This window comes from Sinohyriopsis cumingii, unplaced genomic scaffold, assembly GCF_028554795.1.
Source record: "Sinohyriopsis cumingii isolate HCF-2022 unplaced genomic scaffold, ASM2855479v2 utg002917l, whole genome shotgun sequence".
Taxonomy (NCBI): Eukaryota; Metazoa; Mollusca; class Bivalvia; order Unionida; family Unionidae; genus Sinohyriopsis; species Sinohyriopsis cumingii.
In genome coordinates, this window is record NW_028316337.1 from 554,552 (window position 1) to 577,506 (window position 22,955).

General features: G+C 34.5%; 1 protein-coding gene across 3 annotated transcripts in view; it reads right to left on the minus strand.

Moving 5' to 3' along the window:
* LOC149769965 (cyclic AMP-dependent transcription factor ATF-2-like) overlaps nt 1-22,955 on the minus strand; it is a 65,960-nt gene that overhangs the window by 33,895 nt on the left and 9,110 nt on the right. For 2 of the 3 annotated variants that reach the window (XM_089949614.1, XM_089949613.1), the window contains 4 exons: nt 20,996-21,109; nt 13,735-13,837; nt 9,770-9,894; nt 1,419-1,828 (listed from right to left, as the gene is read on the minus strand). In XM_089949614.1, coding sequence (XP_089805740.1) covers nt 1,419-1,828; nt 9,770-9,894; nt 13,735-13,837; nt 20,996-21,046 — 689 coding nt within the window. In that variant the 5' untranslated portion in view covers nt 21,047-21,109. Of the gene's footprint in view, nt 1-1,418; nt 1,829-9,769; nt 9,895-12,160; nt 12,193-13,734; nt 13,838-20,995; nt 21,110-22,955 lie in introns of those variants that run through there. The other variant, XM_089949615.1, reaches the window with a different exon arrangement.

Sequence of the window (22,955 nt, forward strand, 5' to 3'; positions counted from 1 at the left end):
TAAACAGTAGACAGTTCCTTTATGCCTGTGCAATGGAAACTTTTACATGGAGTGCAGTCTGCGCAGACTGGCCATACCCTTTAAACCTGGGGTTCATCTGTCATAACCCAGTAAGACAGGATGGTGACAGCAAGGTCTGCAGGCCGTATGTAGGTTTTATATCTGAGTTTCCCTCTCTGAGGCAGATGGTCAACCATGGCTGAAGAGATCCACTGTCCCTGCACCATAGCTGGTCAGCCACAGCTGCAATCCTGAACATTTGGCCATTGATCTGTATAGACCTTCTGCCCTAGCTGGTGACTTCCCTGCAGAAGTTCATATGCCTAGTGATGCAGTGTTTATATATATATATATATATCTTAAATGGTTTTGAGGTCTTAATCTGAAAACAAAAGCGCTGTACATGGAAAACATGTGAATAGCAAATGGTACATCAGGCCTACTAACCTAATATGTATGTCTAGTTTCACAGAGATAAATGGTTCTGAATGTGGGTAATTGAGAAAGAGACAGACAGAATAATGTACAACAATACTAAAACAATTGTGAATAGGAAAAGACACATCTGGAACACCATTCAAATATGTCTACCAAGATCGACAGAGATACATTTAACAACTTTTAACTGCTATGATGGCCTAAGTGATGGCCTAAGTGGTTAGAGTGGCCATCTCGAATATGGGAGGTGGGTTCATACCCTGGCCAAGTCATACCAAAGACTTCCAAATATGGTACTTACAACCACCTTACTTGGTGCACAGAAATAGTAGGTTAGTCTTAGGACTGGTCAGCCTGGTGTCAGAATAATGGGACTGGGTGGCACATGATGCGAGATGTCTGCAGCATAATGCCCCAAATCACACACACACACACACACACACTTGAGCAACTTTTGAGCAACAAACACAAAAATGTACACATACAGATAGATGCATTACAGACAGATATACAATCATACAGACCAATAAATAAATGCATATGTGTGTTTTGGATTCTTAACTAAGCTTTAAAATATTTTCAGTCATATTACTACAATGCAGAATGGCAATTTGTAGCAATGTCTAGCACTGGGGCATCATGCCAAGGACACATAGCTTCATGTCCCACCCAGTCACATTAACTTGACAGTGGGCCAACAAGTTCTAACACTAACCTCCTAGTGCTGAGCATCTAGCAAGGCAGGTGTTAGTAACATTTTTATACGTCTTTGGTATGACTCAGCCAGGGTTCAAGCACATGACCTCCCACATCTGAGGCATACTCTCTAACCATTAGGTCACCAAAGTGGTCTAAACCAATAAATAAAACATTCACAGGAATACATTTCTGAAGCAGATGCTAAAGTAAACTGCTAACAAGAACAACAGTGAATAGTAACCCCTATGCATTTCTTGATAAAAGCAGCCTCTAAAACTTACGTATTCATAGTCAGATTTGATGAAGCAGCTGAAGCTAATACAGATTCCACTTCCGTTGTCGATGATGTAACCATGGAATTGTTTATAGAGTCTATTTTTTGGTTGCTAGAGCCAATCACACTTTCTCCATTAGATGTTGATGCAATAATATATTCCTGTTCATCATCCACCGTGGTTGATGTTGGCTGCACATGAGTGCTCATGAATTTCTTCCGCTTTTTGGGAATTATTGACGTTAAAGAATGTTCTCGTAAGGATGATAGGGAATTTTCTCGCAGTCTATTCAGTGTCTGTATTCCCTCAATATCAGCATCATGAAGTTTGAAGTAAGTTTCACTCCTATGGGATGACGATCCTGGTACTGGTGTGTTCAGATCATTTAGCACAGGGGGACCTGGAAGAGGGTTACTCTGCAAATGAAAAGTAAATGTTATTAAATGGTCAAAAAACTATTTCAACTGTTACGTATAGTGCTAAATGATTGTTAAGATAGTAATTCATTAAATCAAAGGTCCTCATATGATAGTACCATCTAGATCAGGGGTCACTCACATGATAAAACAGGTATAGGACAGGCCCTTGTACGATTATACAGTTATTCCACTGGCCCTTGTATGATTATACAGTTATTCCACTGGCCCTTGTATGATTATACAGTTATTCCACAGGCCCTTGTACGATTATACAGTTATTCCACTGGCCCTTGTATGATTATACAGTTATTCCACTGGCCCTTGTATGATTATACAGTTATTCCACTGGCCCTTGTATGATTATACAGTTATTCCACAGGCCCTTGTATGATTATACAGTTATTCCACAGGCCCTTGTATGATTATACAGTTATTCCACAGGCCCTTGTATGATTATACAGTTATTCCACAGGCCCTTGTATGATTATACAGTTATTCCACAGGCCCTTGTATGATTATACAGTTATTCCACAGGCCCTTGTATGATTATACAGTTATTCCACAGGCCCTTGTATGATTATACAGTTATTCCACTGGCCCTTGTATGATTATACAGTTATTCCACTGGCCCTTGTATGATTATACAGTTATTCCACAGGCCCTTGTATGATTATACAGTTATTCCACAGGCCCTTGTATGATTATACAGTTATTCCACAGGCCCTTGTATGATTATACAGTTATTCCACAGGCCCTTGTATGATTATAGTTATTCCACAGGCCCTTGTATGATTATACAGTTATTCCACAGGCCCTTGTTTGATAATATGGTTATGACATAGGCCCTTGTACTATGACACAGGTATTATCATGGATTCCGTTAGATCGGCTTAATGTTATCACTGGTGCACAAATTACTTAGTTTAGTTCTTGACTGATGGGAACCAACCATAGTGTGCTTTCACATCCGATCTTAGTTTTTCTATGATAAGACAGAGGGTCTTCTAAATAATTTTGTAAATGTTCTGGGTGGGGTTCTTACTGTCAGATATTTCATCTTATTTATTTGAAAAATTACTAACATGTTTTCGAAGTCTAGGTTGTCAAAACTGGGGGTCAGGTTGAGTAAAAACCAAACTTTGGTATCAAAATTGGGGCTCAGGCTGAGTAAAAACCGAAATATGGTATCAAAACTGGGGATCAGGCTGAGTAAAAAACAAACTTTGGTATAAAAACTTGGGGTCAGGCTGAGTAAAAAACAAACTTTGGTAACTGGGGGTCAGGCTGAGTAAAACACAAACTTTGGTATCAAAACTGGGGGTCAGGCTGAGTAAAACACAAACTTTGGTATCAAAACTGGGGTTATGCTGAGTAAAAACCAAACTTTGGTATCAAAACTGGGGGTCAGGCTGAGTAAAAAACAAAATTTGAGTCAAATTTGGGGTCAGGATGAGTAAAATACAAACTCTGTTATCAAAACCTGGAGTCAAATTAAAAATGTGGGGGTCTCTGAAGCGCAAATAAGAGTAAAGGGAAACACTGCACACACTGGGATTAGTACATTATGCACTTCACACACTGGGATTTGTACATTATGGACTGCACACGCTGAGATTGGTACATTATGGACTGCACATATTGGGACTGATACATTAGTTCTTTTATTAAAATTTAGGACTGGTCTTGTACTCTTCCAAAAAATATACTACTGCTTTAACTACCATGAAAATTACAAACAATATTCATCATATCATATTTATTTTTACTTTTTTATTTATATGACAACAAACTCTGTGACCAATCTGAGCTATATTTACTGATGATAGACTATGGTATGAGATTAAAACATTGCAGTCTCCTTTACTTCAAGTTAGAACATTTTTTTTTCAATAAATTACATTTTCTTATGGACTGAAATAAATAACCAAACCAGGCAATTAAAGTATACAAAAAATGTGATTACTCTGTTTTGTGTTTATGGGATTGCGTGTTGTATTTGTGTTATACGGGATTGCCTCATGTTATATTTGTTATACAGGATTGCCTCATGTTTTATTTATGTTATATGGGATTGCCTCATGATTTATTTGTGTTATATGTGATTGCCTCAAGTTGTATTTGTGTTTTTTGTCACTCAAATTTGTTGTCAGTCACCAAATAAAATATATTTGTTTTCAGGAAAACATATTTTTTCTCAAAAGAAAACATTCAGAAATTAAACTAGATCCAGATTTTTAATCAAAATTACTGACAATAACTCAGAAAAACTGCAGATTTTGACATGGTAAATGGCAGACACTGACTCATTTACATGTAACCTCTTATCTCCTAACATAATATTCTGACATGGTAAATGGCAGATACTGACCGATTTACATGTAACCACTTATCTCCTAACATAATGTTCTGACATGGTAAATGGCAGATGCTGACCGATTTACATGTAACCTCTTATCTCCTAACATAATATTCTGACATGGTAAATGGCAGATACTGACCCATTTACATGTAACCTCTTATCTCCTAACATAATATTCTGACATGGTAAATGGCAGATACTGACCCATTTACATGTAACCTCTTATCTCCTAACATAATATTCTGACATGTTCTGCTAGACATTTACTACCTGTACGTCTCTGTTATAACTTGATAAAGCAATAGTTAAATGGAGATATGTGTATGCCATTTAAATTCCTGTATCACATCAAAGGGAATGACTTATTCTCCATTTTCTACTTTCTCTTTCTCTTGCTAGTTCAATCTCATCTCCCTCAATTCCCCATATGATATGCTAGTTTGCTGTAACATTTCCCCTCTGATGATTGCTGTAAAATTTCCCCTCTGATGATTCCCTACATGATATACTGGAAGTAACTTGGTTTAATTTCCCTCCATTGATTTCCTAAATAATATGCTAGGTCATTAATTTTCCCTCCATTGAATACCTAAATGATATGGTAGGTCATTAATTTTCCCTCCACTGAATACCTAAACAATATGCTAGGTCATTAATTTTCCCTCTATTGAATACCTAAATGATATACTAGGTCATTAATTTTCCCTCCATTGAATACCTAAATGATATGCAAGGTCATTCATTTTCCCTCCACTGAATACTTAAATGATATGGTAGGTCATTAACTTTCCCTCTATTGAATACCTAAATGATATGCTAGGTCATTCATTTTCCCTCTATTGAATACCTAAATGATATGGTAGGTCATTAATTTCCCCTCTATTGAATATCTAAATGATATGGTAGGTCATTAATTTTCCCTCTATTGAATACCTAAATGATATGGTAGGTCATTAATTTTCTCTCCATTGAATACCTAAATGATATGGTAGGTCATTAATTTTCCCTCTATTGAATATCTAAATGATATGCTAGGTCATTAATTTTCCCTCCATTGAATACCTAAACAACATACTAGGTCATTAATTTTCCCTCCACTTAATACCTAAATGATATGCAAGGTCATTAATTTTCCCTCCATTGAATACCTTAATGATATGGTAGGTCATTAATTTTCCCTCCACTGAATACCTAAACAATATGCTAGGTCATTAATTTTCCCTCTATTGAATACCTAAATGATATGCAAGGTCATTAATTTTCCCTCTATTGAATATCTAAATGATATGCTAGGTCATTAATTTTCCCTCTATTGAAAATATAAACAATACGCTAGGTCATTAATTTTCCCTCCAATGATTTCCTAAATAATATGCTACCTCACTGTCTCACTTTCTTCTATTAATTCCATTTTGTCTCATTGCCCTCTGATGGTTTTCTCAATAATATGCAAGTTCACTGTCACATTTCCCTCTGAGGATTTCCTAAATGATATGCCTAAATCAGGTTTTCTATATTTACAATCATTTGTGACCACTGATCTCGTAATCGGGTAGAAAAAAATGAAAATTTGCAGTAGGGTCTAGCTAGAAAGCTATTCACGATACTTTCTGGTTTGACACAATATACACCTCTCCCTTGACAACTCATGCACAACAGGGTCCAAAAGCAGAATGCACTATAAAGAAGGGTGTGAGTTACCAAGGGACCTCCAAAAAATGTTATCCATCCCCACTGGACATCAAGCAAACCGTGGGATAGGAGCAGGGCCTCTGCTAGGCTTCACATTTGTCACCAAATACTAAAGAATTTTGAAAGTAGCTATCTGCGGCAGTCAGTGGATCATGTCAGTAGATGAATACGATGTTATGTGAACATGATTTGGTGTCATTTGCACGTGTTGTTAATTTATGTTTGTTGCAAATTGTGAGAGTGAGATACACTTGGGACTGCTTAGTGTTTAAGGATTTTTTAGTTAGATAACACGTTTTTGTGTTCTGAACTTAACCAAGTAACACAGGATGCTACTACAAGGATGCCAGTCATCGACTGTAAAGGGCCTGACATGCTTATATCAATGAAAAATTTACTTTATAGAACTGTATCAAGCACAAAGAATATGGCAAATCTAGCTATGAAAAACAAAGATTTATATCCAGCTGCATCAGAGGCAGCTACCAGGTTACTTGTTGTCCCTATTTCTACTGCAGGATGTGAGAGGGGGTTAAGTTGCCAGAATCTGTCATGAAAGCAAACTTATTTCTATGGGTATATGTACTCTGAAAAATTTAATGATAGTTTCAATTGATGGGCCCAGTGTTGAGAATTCTGATTTCAGGAAGGTATTTTAAAAAATGGTCTGAGAAAAAAAGAAGAGAGAAACTGATGAAGTCTCAGTGACACTGTTCATAAGAACTAAGCAGTATTTTGTATTATCAGTTATAAAGAAACATTCTAATTCATTCTTGCTTTTCATATACTATACACTGAACTTCATGTGTATATAACAGTATTGTTATATTTATTAATAATTATTCCTGTGCTCTGAAATGTAATAAAAACATGCAAAAACTGTTTTATTGTCAAGTTTATATAGGTTACAAATAGGGCCAATATAATATTACGCATATATTTAAGTCTCTGCATCTTAGCATAAAAATGGCTCATATGGCTGAAATGTGGCACCAAATTTCTAAACTGGCGAATTTCATGGCACAAAGAAACACATTTCCAAGAGAGGCCCTGTGTGGTGTATGTGTGTAAATGTACTGTTAAATGGCTGGTAACTCATTAAATAATCTCATCAAGAAGACTTTTTAATAAAGTGCTTTTTCTAATGAAGTTGTTTGTTATTCTGTATAAATTACATTTATTTCCAAGATGCCTAACATCTGAAAGATTGTTAATATTATTCCAACCAAGTTTCAAACAATATTCATGTGTACACAAGACTATTTGTGTATTACATCATTGCTTTTTGTTGTTGTTGATTAGTCTGGTTTCATATGTCATTAATGTCTATGAAGTTCAGTGCAGGGAATCTACAAAACAAGGACCAGACTACTGCATATATTGGGATGCAATAAAGTAATAATTTTTTTCCTGCCCAAAACTTATGGTGAAACTTTTTTTTCATCTCGGTCATAGGTCTCAAGACTTAAGAAATGAAATAAATTTGTGTTGAAGTTGCGCCCTGCCCCCAACCCACATGTTGCAATAAAACAGATAAACAAAACACTTGCTTGATAATAAAATGAAAGAAACTAACCTTGTATTGTTATCATTTATTCCTTTTTCTCGTCATGAGCAGTAAAGATCAAAATATATCCACGAACTCTGGATATGTAGCGTAGGCATCCATGCTGTAGTGTGTATTGCTTAGATCTGATAACATGAGGCACATTGTTCACTGACGTGAATATTGAGAAAACATTTGTGTTTGGTTATACCCAAATGTTTGAATAAGTTATTTGACTGAAATCTGGATCCAACAAAATCGCAAACGAGAGGGATATAATCAACCAATTGTTTGAAGACATCACATGGTGTTAGGAGCAAAATAACCAAGACTGAATTATATCCAGGTCAACTATATGACAACATCTCACAAATAAAAATCATTATTTGAAATTATATTCACTTGCATGAAAGTGACAATATTTTCACAGGCAAGGGTTACAAAAAGCATTATTAAAGAAAGTTATTGCTGTGTATTCTGTTTACCCACAAACATCAATGCCTGTTTGTATTAATTATAACTACTGATGCCAAATAAATAGAAACTCGGGTGGTGAATAAACACAACTAGCAGCGAGCAGTAACTCAAATGTGTGAACTTACTGACAGGACACCAAAGACAAAGGTTATTTTTATTACAAAGCAAGCTGACCTCGGATGCCAACTTTGGATTCTTTTAAGTGTGCCGATGTTTTCTTAAATGTCAGCTGATATATGGAAGCTAACTTTGGTTTATTTTCACCAGTATTGAAGAGAATTATGAAAATAAATTGTTAATTTTTTAAGTGACACAATATAGCGCTTTGTGCAAGAACATTGACAACCCAGCGTTGCCCAGAAAATTTGGAGAAAATGAAACCATTTTATGAATTTGTGAAGGCCAGAAGACAAGAAGATGATTTCGCTAACAATATGATCATTAACATGGATGAAATTGTAGTGTACTTTGCTGTGATTCCTGGATCGACTGATGGGGTTAAAAGTGTGAGAATTAGCACGACAGGTGTTGATTTTTAAAAAAATCTTACTTTAGTCCTTGCAGTTTCCGCTTCAGGAGGATTTGCAAGCCTTTAAACTTTTCTTTTATTTAACTGCCTTTATTTTATACAAAGATGCAATTCACATGATAATACAAAGTATGCCAGCTTTTAATTCAGTGCAACCATACAACAAATACTTCTGCAAGTCAGTTATCAAAACATAGATCTCAGCAAAACGCTCACGGCCATAGCTGTTATGATCAACTGATGCATTTTAGGTTTGAATACAAGAGGGCACATTGTATTTATGATGATTACACTTAAACCGAACTATATGATAAAACTAAAACACAAAATTTGCTGGGGCCCCGAGTGGCCGAGTGGTCTAAAGCGCTGTCATTTAAGGATCACAGCCATCTCACCTCTGTCTGCATGGGTTCGCGTCTCGGATTCACCCAATATGGGTATGTGAGAAAGCTTGCCAGCAGCTTCCCGTGGGTTGGTGGTTCTCTCCGGGGTTTTCCCGGGTTCTTCTTCCACCATTAATACTGACCGCCATGTATAGCCTATCGTGTGCTGAAAAATGGCGTTAAACCCTACAACAACAACAACAACAAAATTTGCTTGATAAAAAATTATTTAATTGATATTTATTTATTAAAGTAATGCCTCTAGCAGGCCTGACATTTTCATTCATAAAAATTTTGTTGGATATCGTTATTTACTGTGTACTAAGAAGATCGTTTGGAAACAGCATGTAACAAATTATATATCTTCTTATTAAAAGTTAATAATTTCATAATATTAATTAAAATTTCCAGGTCCAATCTACCATTTTCGACAATAAAACGTGAGATACACTGATGTGCTGTTTACCAATTTTGATCATGATTTTCAACAAATAAGGCTAATATTATTTTGCATCTTTTAGTTTAAAAATTGGGGTCCATGACTGACCCTGCATTATAAGTGGGTTTGCGAGTTATCAGGGCACGAGTTATCGAGGGAGTGGTGCAATTGGAAAAACAAGAGGCCTTATTCTGTTTTTGATCAGAAGTACCTGTATACTAAATAATAAGTCATTATTATGCATGCAATCAATACACTCCAAAATCAGTGACTGGTCAGCTTATCACATAAATCAGCGAAATGAGTATTAGTCAAAGGAAGCAGTGCATTTAGAGCAATGTTGGACAAGATAGATTTTCATTAATTTTAATGGCTCAATGTCGGAATTTGGTGGGAATAAGTTTACTAAAGAAACGGATTTATTACTTATACATAATGTTCAATAAAAAGCATGAACCATTTTACTGCTGAAGATTTTCTACATATTTGACCTAAGATTGCAAGAACTCATACTGTGGAGTCATCAGTGCTGTCAGTAGCTTTCTTGAAGGCATCATCAAATGGGTTCTTGGTTAGCTCTTGAAAAAGTCCCATTTCTTCACAGTTCCTAAGGAATTTTGTTGGTGTTGGAGTCTGGTCTGAAAAGGAGAAACAACCAGGTCTCTATTTCTTCTCTTCTTCTGTCTTATTCCCAAATCTTATCTGAATAAAAATTATCTAAAAATCCACAAAATTCAGAAGAGATTATTTTTGGTTACATCTCATGGCTGCTTCAGTGAATAATCTTTTGAGTTGTCTGAAATGGATTGATTGGCAGTGTCAGTAGGTGATTAACTATAATTTTAGTCATATAAATGAAACTTTGCCTTAAAATAATTACAAATTTCAAACAAGCCCATTTATAAAAGGCATTTAGATTAGTTAAAATCAGATTATGTGATGCAGAGAACTAGAATTTATCAATTCATAACACAAGAAAGGGATTACTTATATATTCATGCACCCTACCTGTGTGCATTGGCAATATTTCTACACAATACATAGGCTAGAGTGGGTACATGGGAAAGCCTGCCAGTAGCTTCTCGTGGGTCGGTGGCTCTTCCCTGGGTTTTCCAGGGTTCTTCCTCCACCAGTTATACTGGCCACCATGTATAGCCTATCTTGTGCTGAAAAATAGCGTTAAACCCTACAACAACAACACAATACATAAAAAACAGTTGTTATATATTACTTGAGATTTATTATTACTTTTGGAACATTAATTCCAGTACTTCCTATGTTACAAATTCATTCACTATGAAATTCAAAATTCATCTTTTACAGATTCATTCTCTATTAAATTCAATTTTAAACTGACAATGACCAAACTATAAAGACCTGATTATTCACTATAATATTAAATTTTAAACTGCTACTGATTCAAAAATAAAGACCCAATTATTCACTATAAAATTAAATTTTAAACTGCAAATTCCCAATGTATATAGTCCCAAATATTCACTATAAAATTAAATTTTAAACTGCAAATTCCCAATGTATATAGTCCCAAATATTCACTATAAAATTAAATTTTAAACTGCAAATTACCAAAATATATAGTCCCAAATATTCAATATAAAATTAAATTTTAAACTGCTACTGATTCAAAAATAAAGACCCAATTATTCACTATAAAATTAAATTTAAAACGGCAAATTCCCAAAATATATAGTCCCAAATATTCACTACAAAATTAAATTTTAAATAGCAAATTCCCAAAATATATAGTCCCAAATATTCACTATAAAATTAAATTTTAAACTGCAAATTCCCAAAATATATAGTCCCAAATATTCAATATAAAATTAAATTTTAAACTGCAAATTACCAAAATATAAATATGTATTACAAACATCATCTCAGTAGTATTCAGATAATTGCACAAAGAAATGACTTTTTTTTTAAAAGTGCGATCATGAAATTTGCTAAATCAACAAGCAAATCTGTTGCACGTATCCTGTTGTCATTTATAAAAAGAAATAATGTTTGTGAAATAATGTGGTAATATGCATAAGGTCTATTCTAAATATGCTAGTAATTTATTTATACCGCATCAGTTTTGTTTTAACATTCTTAACATCAGTCATCGAGAAATTATTTGAAACAAATCTTGTCAAAATTTACATATAAATGGTGATCTGAAATGTATGAGACAAACTTATTAAGTATTGTGTTCCCTTATCTTCATGGACCAAGAAATATACAATGAAAACCACCTGTTTACATTACCAGCAATGTTTTATTAGTGACAGCTGAACCAACCACATTCCCACCCACAATTAGTTGGCTAGTGACTACAGACAAACCCACACCCTACTAACATAGAGTTTAATGTCATATTCTGATGTAAACCCTTCTCATCAGAAAAACCCAACTATGTTTTAATAAAAGGCTTGGTTTGGAATAACTCTGTATACAATGTTCCCATATATAAATGATCTTACATGAGTGGTCATTTCAAACATGAAACATGCCTCAAATTTTTAAATAGTGGTAAATAATGGGTTCTCAATCTTGTTTAAATGTTCTGGCACCAACTGAAGAGAATCATGAAAGGAAAGTATGTACTACCTAAATACAAAATTTTTCTTGATGGAATCAACTGATTTCATAAGAAAGGAGGAAAGATGGAATCATAAATTTAAAATGATCATGGTTGGGTATTTTTTTAAATAAAGAGTAACTTTTAACAAATCATTCACAAAATTATAATAAAGTCTCTTGAATTTTGTTCACTTTTACATGATTATTTAATCCTATATTAATATCAAAGCAATCATACGATCAAAATTTTAAAATAGAAACAATACCTAGAAATAAATGCTCTGAAGACTGGATTACTCTATAAATAAAATAACAACTTACCTAGAAATAAATGCTGTAGAGACAGGATTACTCTGTAAATGATAACAATTTACCTAGAAATAAATGCTGTGGAGACTAGATTACTCCACAAATAATAACAACTTACCTAGAAATAAATATGTATGTTTGTGATTTGGATTTTTAATGTAGCCTTAAAAAATTTTCAGTCATACTGCCATGATGTCTGCAGTGTGGTAGTTTATAGACATGTCTGGTACTTGGGCGTCATGCCACAGGCATGTAGCATGATGTCCCACCCAGTCACATTATCCTGACACCAGGCTGACCAGTCCTAACATTAACCTTTAAAGCTGAGTGCCTAGCGAGGCAGCCATTAGTACCATTTTTATATGTGTTTGGTATGACTCGGCTGGGGTTTGAACCCACGACCTCCTGCATCCAAGACGGACACTCTAACCAGTAGGCCTCTGGAGCAGTCATCCTGTGGAGACTGGATCACTCTGCAAATAATAACAATCTACCTAGAAATAAATGCTTTGGAGACTGGACTACTCTGTAAATAAAATAACTTACCTATTCAAACGTGCTGTGGAGATTGGATTACTCTGTTAATGATATCAACTTACCTAGAAAAAAATGCTGTGGAGATTGGATTACTGTAAATGATATCAACCTATCTAGCAATAAATGCTGTGGAGACTGGATTACTCTGTAAATGATATCAACCTACCTAGCAATAAATGCTGTGGAGACTGGAATACTCTGTAAATGACATCAACTTACCTAGAAATAAATGCTGTGGAGACTGGAATACTCTGTAAATGATATCAACTTACTGGGAAATAAATGCTGTGGAGACTGGATTACTGTAAATGATATCAACTTACCAAGAAATAAATGCTGTGGAGACTGGAATACTCTGTAAATGATATCAACTTACCGGGAAATAAATGCTGTGGAGATTGGATTACTGTAAATGATATCAACTTACCTAGAAATAAATGCTGTGGAGACTGGATTACTGTAAATAATATCAACTTATCAAGAAATGAATGCTGTGGAGACTGGATTACTGTAAATGATATCAACTTACCTGGAAATAAATGCTGTGGAGACTGGAATACTCTGTAAATGATATCAACTTACCAAGAAATAAATGCTGTGGAGACTGGATTACTGTAAATAATATCAACTTACCAAGAAATAAATGCTGTGGAGACTGGATTACTGTAAATGATATCAACTTACCTGGAAATAAATGCTGTGGAGACTGGATTACTCTGTAAACGATATCAACCTACCTAGAAATAAATGCTTTGGAGACTGGATTACTCTGTAAATGATATCAACTTACCTAGAAATAAATGCTGTGGAGACTGGATTACTGTAAATGATATCAACCTACCTAGAAATAAATGCTGTGGAGACTGGATTGCTCTGTAAATAATATCAACTTACCAGAAAATAAATGCTGTGTAGACAGGATTACTTGCTAAATGATATCAACTTACCTAGAAATAAATGCTGTGGAGACTGGATTACTGTAAATGATATCAACTTACCTAGAAATAAATGCTGTGGAGACTGGATTACTGTAAATGATATCAACTTACCTAGAAATAAATGCTGTGGAGACTGATTGGATCCAAGTTGTAATGCTAGTGACATGTCATGCTTTTTCATATGTACTGCCAGGTGATCTTCATTTGTAAAGCGCTAAAAAGGCAGAAATAATAATAATAATGATTTTGCTGTGCTCAAATATTTGCTAGTACAGGAGAAATTAGCTTGAACATTAGGGTTCAAAGTTTGTTTTAAGCTAAAAACAAATGCTTACACTGGCAATCTTAGATCTAATAAACACTGACAATCTTAGATTTGATAAATAAAGGTAATCCTAGCATTGATAAACAGAGGCTATCTTGGATTTGGTAAACACTGACAATCTTAGATTTGATAAACAGAGGCAATCTTAGATTTGATAAATAAAGGTAATCTTAGATTTGATAAACACTGGCAATCTTAGATCTGATAAATAAAGGTAATCTTAGATTTGATAAATAAAGGTAATCTTAGATTTGATAAATAAAGGTAATCTTAGATTTGATAAACACTGGCAATCTTAGATTTGATAAACAAAGGTAATCTTAGATTTGATAAATAAAGGTAATCTTAGATTTGATAAACACTGACAATCTTAGATTTGATAAATAAAGGTAATCTTAGACTTGATAAACACTGGCAATCTTAGATTTGATACACACTGGCAATTTTATATTAAACACAGACAATTTTATATTTTTGATAAGCATAGGCAATCTTAGATTTGATAAATAAAGGTAATCTTAGATTCGATAAATAAAGGTAATCTTATATTTGATAAATAAAGGTAATCTTAGATTTGATAAATAAAGGTAATCTTATATTTGATAAATAAAGGTAACCTTAGATTTGATAAACAAAGGTAATCTTATATTTGATAAATAAAGGTAATCTTAGATTTGATAAACACTGACAATCTTAGATTTGATAAACAGAGGCAATCTTAGATTTGATAAACACTGGCAATCTTAGATTTGATAAATAAAGGTAATCTTAGATTTGATAAATAAAGGTAATCTTAGATTTGATAAATAAAGGTAATCTTAGATTTGATAAATAAAGTTAATCTTAGATTTGATAAACACTGACAATTTTATATTTGATAAGCATAGGCAATCTTATATTTGATAAACAGAGGCAATTTTGAAGTTGATAAACATAGGCAGTCTTATATTTGTTAAACAGAGGCAATCTTAGATTTGATAAATAAAGGTAATCTTAGATTTGATAAATAAAGGTAATCTTAGATTTGATAAACACAGACAATTTTATATTTGATAAACATAGGCAGTCTTATATTTGATAAACAGAGGCAATTTTGAAGTTGATAAACATGGGCAATCTTATATTTGATAAACAGAGGCAATTTTGAAGTTGATAAACATGAGCAGTCTTTGATTTGACTATAGAAATTAATATGAGCATCTACATTATGGACCTTTGTATTCCTGTAAATTCTCAAGAGAAATGATCAATTATATAAACATAAATGAAATAATTATTAAGGCCAGTACACATGCTATGATTTCTCTCACTAGACATCCGGGCACTGCTCATGGGTACAATGTAATGATGGACCCTATGGAAAATAACGGCAATCTAAATGTCTTACCTATAAAGCTGGCAACTCCAATGTGGGGTTCACAAAAAGTCTTGGAAGAGCCAGTCAGTAATTTACTGATGCCAAATTAAAATGCTAGGTAAAGTCTAAAACATGGGGTAATGAGTGTGTGTGGAAGGGATTTTTTTCTTCGTTTACATTAACAATGAGGACGGAATGTGAAATTTAGCCAAACATTCACTGATGTAAAGAAAATAACTTCCTTTACTATATACTTAAATGTAAAATATTGAGACTTATTTACAAGATAAGTTTCATATTTTTGCATTTCTACATTCTGACATGTGAAAAATGTATTCTTATATTTTCACATTAGAAAATATGATATTTTCCATCATGCCTTTTGATGCTTGATGGTGTATGCCTATAAAATTTGTGCCTGCAACAACAAGTATTTTGTGAGCACAAATAAATGGAAACTGCCTTAGATTTCAGAATGGAAATTAATCTTTGATAAAGAAACCTGACCAGATGCATTCACCTCTCTATGAAGTTATTTGCCTCTACTTCCCTTGACAAACTCATTGCTGAATCAGATGTTTTCAGATGGGGTCAAATAGTTTACAAAATGACAAAAATGTAATTTACAGCAACATTCTAGGTCAACCAAACACATATTAACTTAAAGGTCATGTCATCTTTAAAAATGTCTCTCAATGCTATGGTCATCTGTTACAGATATGCCAACATATTAGTTTAATTTCCAGAATTCAGACTGCAAACAGTCCTAGGCATGCACGCATTGGTTGTACTTTCAGTATTCAGACTTTTAACAGTCATAGACTTGTACATATTGGTTCCATTTCCAGTCTTCAGACTGCAGACAGTCCTAGACTTGTACATGTATATTGGTTGTATTTCCAGTCTTCAGACTGCAGACAGTCCTAGACTTGTACATATTGGTTCCATTTCCAGTCTTCACAATGCAGACAGTCCTAGACTTGTACATGTATATTGGTTGTATTTCCAGTCTTCAGACTGCAGACAGTCCTAGACTTGTACATATTGGTTCCATTTTCAGTATTCAGACTGCAGACAGTCCTAGATTTGTCCAGTATTCATACTGTAGAAGTCCTAGACTTCTACATATTGGTTGTATTTCCAGTATTCAGAATGCACAGAGAGTCCCCTTGACTTGTACAGACTGCAGACATTTCTAGACTTGCACATATTGGTTGTACTTCCAGTATTCAGACTGCAGACAGTCCTAGACTTGTACATACTAGTTGTACTTCCCATAGTCAGACTGCAGACAGTCCTCCTTGTACATATTGGTTGTATTTCCAGTCTTCTGACTGCAGATAGTCCTAGACTTGTACGTGTATATTGGTTGTATTTCCAGTCTTCAGACTGCAGACAGTCCTAGACTTGTGCATGTATATTGGTTGTATTTCCAGTCTTCAGACTGCAGACAGTCCTAGACTTGTACATGTAGATTGGTTGTATTTCCAGTCTTCAGACTGCAGATAGTCCTAGACTTGTACATGTAGATTGGTTGTATTTCCAGTCTTCAGACTGCACATAGTCCTAGACTTGTACATGTAGATTGGTTGTATTTCCAGTCTTCAGACTGCAGATAGTCCTAGACTTGTGCATGTATATTGGTTGTATTTCCAGTCTTCTGACTGCAGACAATCCTAGACTTGTATCATGTATATTGGTTGTATTTCCAGTATTCAGACTGCAGACAGTCCTGGACTTGTACAAGTATATTGGCTGTATTTCCAGTCTTCAGACTGCAGACAGTCCTAGACTTGTGTATCATGTATATTGGTTGTATTTCTAGTCTTCAGATTGCAGACAGTCCTAGACTCGTGCATGTATATTGGTTGTATTTCTAGTCTTCAGACTGCAGACAGTCCTAGACTTGTGTATCATGTATATTGGTTGTATTTCTAGTCTTCAGATTGCAGACAGTCCTAGACTTGTGCATGTATATTGGTTGTATTTCTAGTCTTCAGACTGCAGACAGTCCTAGACTCGTGCATGTATATTGGTTGTATTTCTAGTCTTCAGACTGCAGACAGTCCTAGACTTGTACATGTATATTGGTTGTATTTCCAGTCTTCTGACTGCAGACAGTCCTAGACTTGTATCATGTATATTGGTTGTATTTCCAGTCTTCAGACTGCAGACAGTCCTAGACTTGTATCGTGTACATATGCCATTTTCATCCTTGACAAGATAACAAATACACTTCCAAGTAGACTACCCTGTTAGTCCTCTATGTTGTCCTTGTGGGCCATTGTAAGTTGCTTTGATGTATGACTCATCTTAGTCACCATACAACATAGTTTTGCACTGCATGAATGCTTTAAAAACAGGATTGCCAGTTTGGAAGGCATTATGGTGTTAGCTTATTAACAGAAGAGATAGTGCAATTTCATCATGTAAGGGATTCTTATCTTGAACAGGTCTGGGTGTGAGAGCAGTGATGACTAACAACAAAATCCCTCACACTATACTTCCTGCAGATGCAAAACAATTGCTGTGACAAAATGCACTCATTTCTGTCAGTGTAATAAGGTGAATAAGCTCCATTCCGTTCTGATTAGTGGATTAGCTACCAATCAGAACTGTAGGTTATTCCACTGCATGATACAAAGGGAGTGTAAGGTTCGAAACTTGATGCAAAGTAACAGAAACATTACATAAATATAGGCTATTAAATGACTAGAAAAATACATCAATCTTACATGGAAAACTAGGTTGGAATGCCTCCTTTACATTAAATATTGTTAGTGGCAGAACATGGGTAAAAAATATTAGCATTGAATTAGCACTATGGTGGGGGGAGGGGCTGATTTCAAACCGCACACGTTAGTCACCGTGTGTTGGTGACAGCTCTCGCTGATGAATTCTCAAATTTAAATCATAAAAAAGCATGCAACAAATAATTATTCATGACTGCTAAAGATTCAAGTTTCTTGTAGATGACAAGTATTAATTTTTATAAACGTTTTGTGTCCTATATCAGTACAGCACTTATTGTTGACACATCCACACATCTACAATGATTAGGCTGAAAAATTCATCTACAAGTAGTAGCTGGCACACCACAAACAGTCACACATAATCACACATTTACAAAGACATTAAAAAAATCCACAAATCCTTTTTTAAAATCCACCTCACTGCAGAATACAGTATTAACATGTAGTTGCTGACTTCACTACTCCCGATAATTCATTGGAGTGTTGGAAAGTGATGCAAGCATCAACAGTGTTCAAACTTCTCCAAAGATGTTGATGATTTTTAATCAGCTGAAAAACGACCCCTCTGCATCTGGGGTGTCAAACTTCTTTTACAAAAGAGTTTGTAAGCAATATTGCTATCCAAGAAAATTTCTTACACAGATCTGAACTATCCACAACTGCAAATGACAGATTGTGCTCTGCAATGAAATAGCAGAAAAGCACTTAATCAGCTTTTGTGAACTGGACAGTGAACAATTGTTTAAACATGCTACGTGATTCTGGAGTGAGCTCTATAGCTGGACACAGTACAGATACAGTGAAATGTTACTACGTACTTGCAATGGATGTTGCATACCCCAGAATGACTAATGTCGAAATGATGTTATATATAAAGCATGAAATGCACCTCCTTACAGCGTGCTCCACAAAGTCAAACTCTGTCAACCAGGAATTCTGAAATTTATTTTTGCTTGGCTTTGTTCATGTCACAGATGGTTCATCCTTCTCTGAGTCACAGCTTCGTTTTAAAATTTTGCCCTAAAAAATGAATCACACTAGTAATTATATCTTTCCAACTACTGATACAAATACATTCTTTTCAATTTATAGTAAGAGTAAAATTCAATTCAAAAAACCAATGCCGCTGATCATGAACCATTCCATTGTCTTCAAAAAAAAGGCTCACACATTCTCGACACAATTACTTGCACTTGTTTTTGTTTGTCCAGGATGCATTTTTAATTGAACTAACAAATTATCTTATTCCATTTTGTGTAGTTTGATTGACTGGTCTCGTCCATAACACTAGCTCTAGAGAACACTGCTTTTATCTGGTCTCTATGACAATCAACTGTATAACTTACCCAGTGGTGAGTCTTCCATTCACATTAAGTGAAAGCTATGAAAATCACAACTATTTCCTGTTCAGAAATGATATGGGAAATATAATGAGGTGTTAAGAAAGATCTATTTCTCCTCATTTCTGTGCTTTCTTTTCTTCATAATATTGGTTGGAAATTGTGTTTTGTTCTTTTTAATACTATGTTGGGAAGTTTGGGAAGAAAAACAACCCTGTATTGTTTAGTCTGACATGCTGTGATCTGGTGGGCATGTAATATGTTAACATGATCAAATACAGTCTGAGAAGAGATGGCAATGGTGTTCGAAGAATACTGTATTTTGGGCAGTTCCTGCAGAGGCCATTGGTCAATTTTTAAAATAATTGAGGAATCTGTCAATGTGTATATTAATAAAAATAATCTTGAGCAATTGCATTGGTGGCCATTAAAAACCTGTTTTAGCACCAATTCCAATCCATGCCTCCACACCCGACTGCCCATTTCAATGAACTAAGGATCAAGATAAAAGAAAAACTCATTTTAATGCAGATTCCAATCCTACCCTCCTTAACTACACTGTTCCTTAAAGTGACCTAAGGATCATAATAAAAAAATAAATCTGCTTTAATGCAGATTCCAGTCCACTCCTCTCCAACACACCCCAGCCTATACAGTAACCTTAGGATCATAATACAAAAATAAATCTGCTTTAATGCAGATTCCAGTCCACTCCTCTCCAACACACCCTAGCCTATACAGTAACCTTAAGATCATAATAAAAAAATAAATCTGCTTTAATGCAGATTCCAGTCCACTCCTCTCCAACACACCCCAGCCTATACAGTAACCTTAGGATCATAATAAAAAAATATGTTATATATGTTACTCATGTAACTACTATGATGGCATAAATAAGGTTAGGTTAAAAATAGGTCACTGTAATTTATATTTTTGTATTTCTGACCACTGACTCCTTCCTAAATATAAACTGGCGAATATCAATGACGACACCCCTGCCCCTCCACTTCTGATGGTTACCTCGTGCATTACAGGTACAAATTTTTGTAAATGAGAGAAATGAAGCAAATGAGTGATATAAGGGTAATCCTCAAACTCAAAGGACTAAAAACAAATGAATTTTACGACGATGGATTAAAACTGCAGAGTAATGCTTATCAATGAGGCATGAAAGCACAAAAGTATAATTATTCTTTTGACCAAAATGATCATTAGCCACCGGCAATCAAATAACAGGTGTCTTAAACTCCACGCCTGCTAAATTCTAACATAATCCTATTATAATCACTTGAACGTTGTTGCTGCATGCTACTTGAATGATACTCAATGTAAAGAATCAAATATAATTTTGCCAACAAAAGAGCCTGCATACCGAGGACTGACCTGTACCCAAAAATAAAAAGGTGTACTTTCACGTAGATTTTGGCATCCTGGATAACCCTGAATAATATATGCTGATATACTGTTAAATAGGTCATTGTAATTTACATATTTGTATTTCTGACCATTGACCCCTTATAATGCCAATGCTAACATCTACCCCAACAATTTTCTCTGAAAAGTGCTACTTATATCTTATTTATAACTGTTCACATACCTGACTACAACCATCTTGCGAGCATATAAACGGTTTGTCTTCATCTGCCATAGTGTTGTAAGCTTTGCCTTCCACACAACATCAAACACATTTATCACACGTATAGGTGTTTCTCTACAAAACAACAATGAATTTACACATATATATTAGACTAGAAAAAGATTTTTGTATGATTTAGAAGATATATATATATATATATATATATATATATATATATATATATATATATATATATATATATACACACACACACACACACACACACACATAAGGTAAGTAAAGAATAAGTTATACTTTATTACAATTTTGTTCCAAGAAAGTAAAAGTACATATACTATGTAGGTTAAGGCCACCTCCTGTCCAGGCAACCCATTTTAAACATTTTGGTGATATGTATTTGTGCCTTACCATAATATGAGAAAATATAAATTTTATCCTCTAAAGCAACCAAGAAATTTGAAAAACTAGATTTTAGTGACCAGGAACAGCAAATAAAAATTTGCACAATGTGCAAAGTTCTCTCTGGTTATTGTGAAATTCATATGAAGGTTTTTTTTTGTCGGGGGTGTGGTGGGAATTTGAGGTATAAATGATATCACGGATGTTCATTCACTTCAAACGAAACAATTCATTATCAAAGAAAGAAAATGAATTATTATTTACTATAATATATTTCTGTATCACTTGTATGAATGACATTTTGAATACTACATTAATCCCATTAATTAAAAATGTATTTTGTTAATGAATAGCCACCCAGTGCTGATGTACAGTACTTGTTATAAATATGTAGATGTTATAAATACGTAGATGTTATGAAGCAAGAGATCCCATTTCCTCAATGTAATACTAAAATAATATCTATTTTGTACTTTAATGTAAGACATTCTCGCTTTAATGTGGCATTATGAGTGCTGTGCAACTGGATCAATGACCACACCCATGTTATATCAGTTTTATAAAGAGGGACTGTATAGAGAGGGACTAGGATATTTCTCTGTAACTATCTTCTTTTTCCACATCATACAATTTTTACCTTGAAATTGGCAATATGCAAATAAACAATCTTTACCAAGCTGTCTTTTGACAATGATTTGAGAAGACATATTTTTTATTTTCCAAATAGTAAATATATATTGGTTTCCTGTAATAATCATGTAAACAATGGTGATATATGCAGCTTGAGTGCTAGACTTTCAGGTGGCTAATTGTTAGAGGTCAGTGCCTTATATTTCCAAACACACCTGTATGTTATTAACAAACATCACTTAGTTACCGTGAAATTGGTGACATGCATCAAAACAATCTTTGACGCACTGATTGTTAAGTCAGAAATCTTGGCACAGTGGAGCTCACAAATTGCCTGTGGCTAGGTTAGGACCTGAGAATCGGTGAAACCTGTATGTTGGCAAATATTAAGTTTAAGAAACAACTGATATATTAAAACATAATCATTTATTTCCTATTTGTCAAAACTTACTTTAACTAATACATTCATATTACCATCTCTGTATCAGACAATGCGAGACTGACCATCACTATAAGGATGTGATGTGATGTGATTAGGATTTTTAAAGAAACTTTAACAATTTTTCAGTCATATCGCTACGATGTCTGCAATGTGGCAGTTTATAGTGATGTTTAGCACTGGGGCATCATGCCACAGATATGTAGCATGATGTCCCACCTAGTCACATTATCCTGACACCAGGCCGACCAGTCCTAACACTAACCTCTTAATGCTGAGCACCAAGTGAGGAAGCTGTTAGCACCATTTTTGTAAGTCTTTGGTATGACTTGGCTGGGGATTCACTATAAGGAAATGACAAACTCAGCATACCGTGTGAAATAAAGGCTTGATAGATCAAAGAAACTGGAGGAGGCAGTTATGTATTAGTGAAATAAAGGTACTGATATATGTACCTTGGTGAGATTGCAGAGTATAAAACATACAGAACAT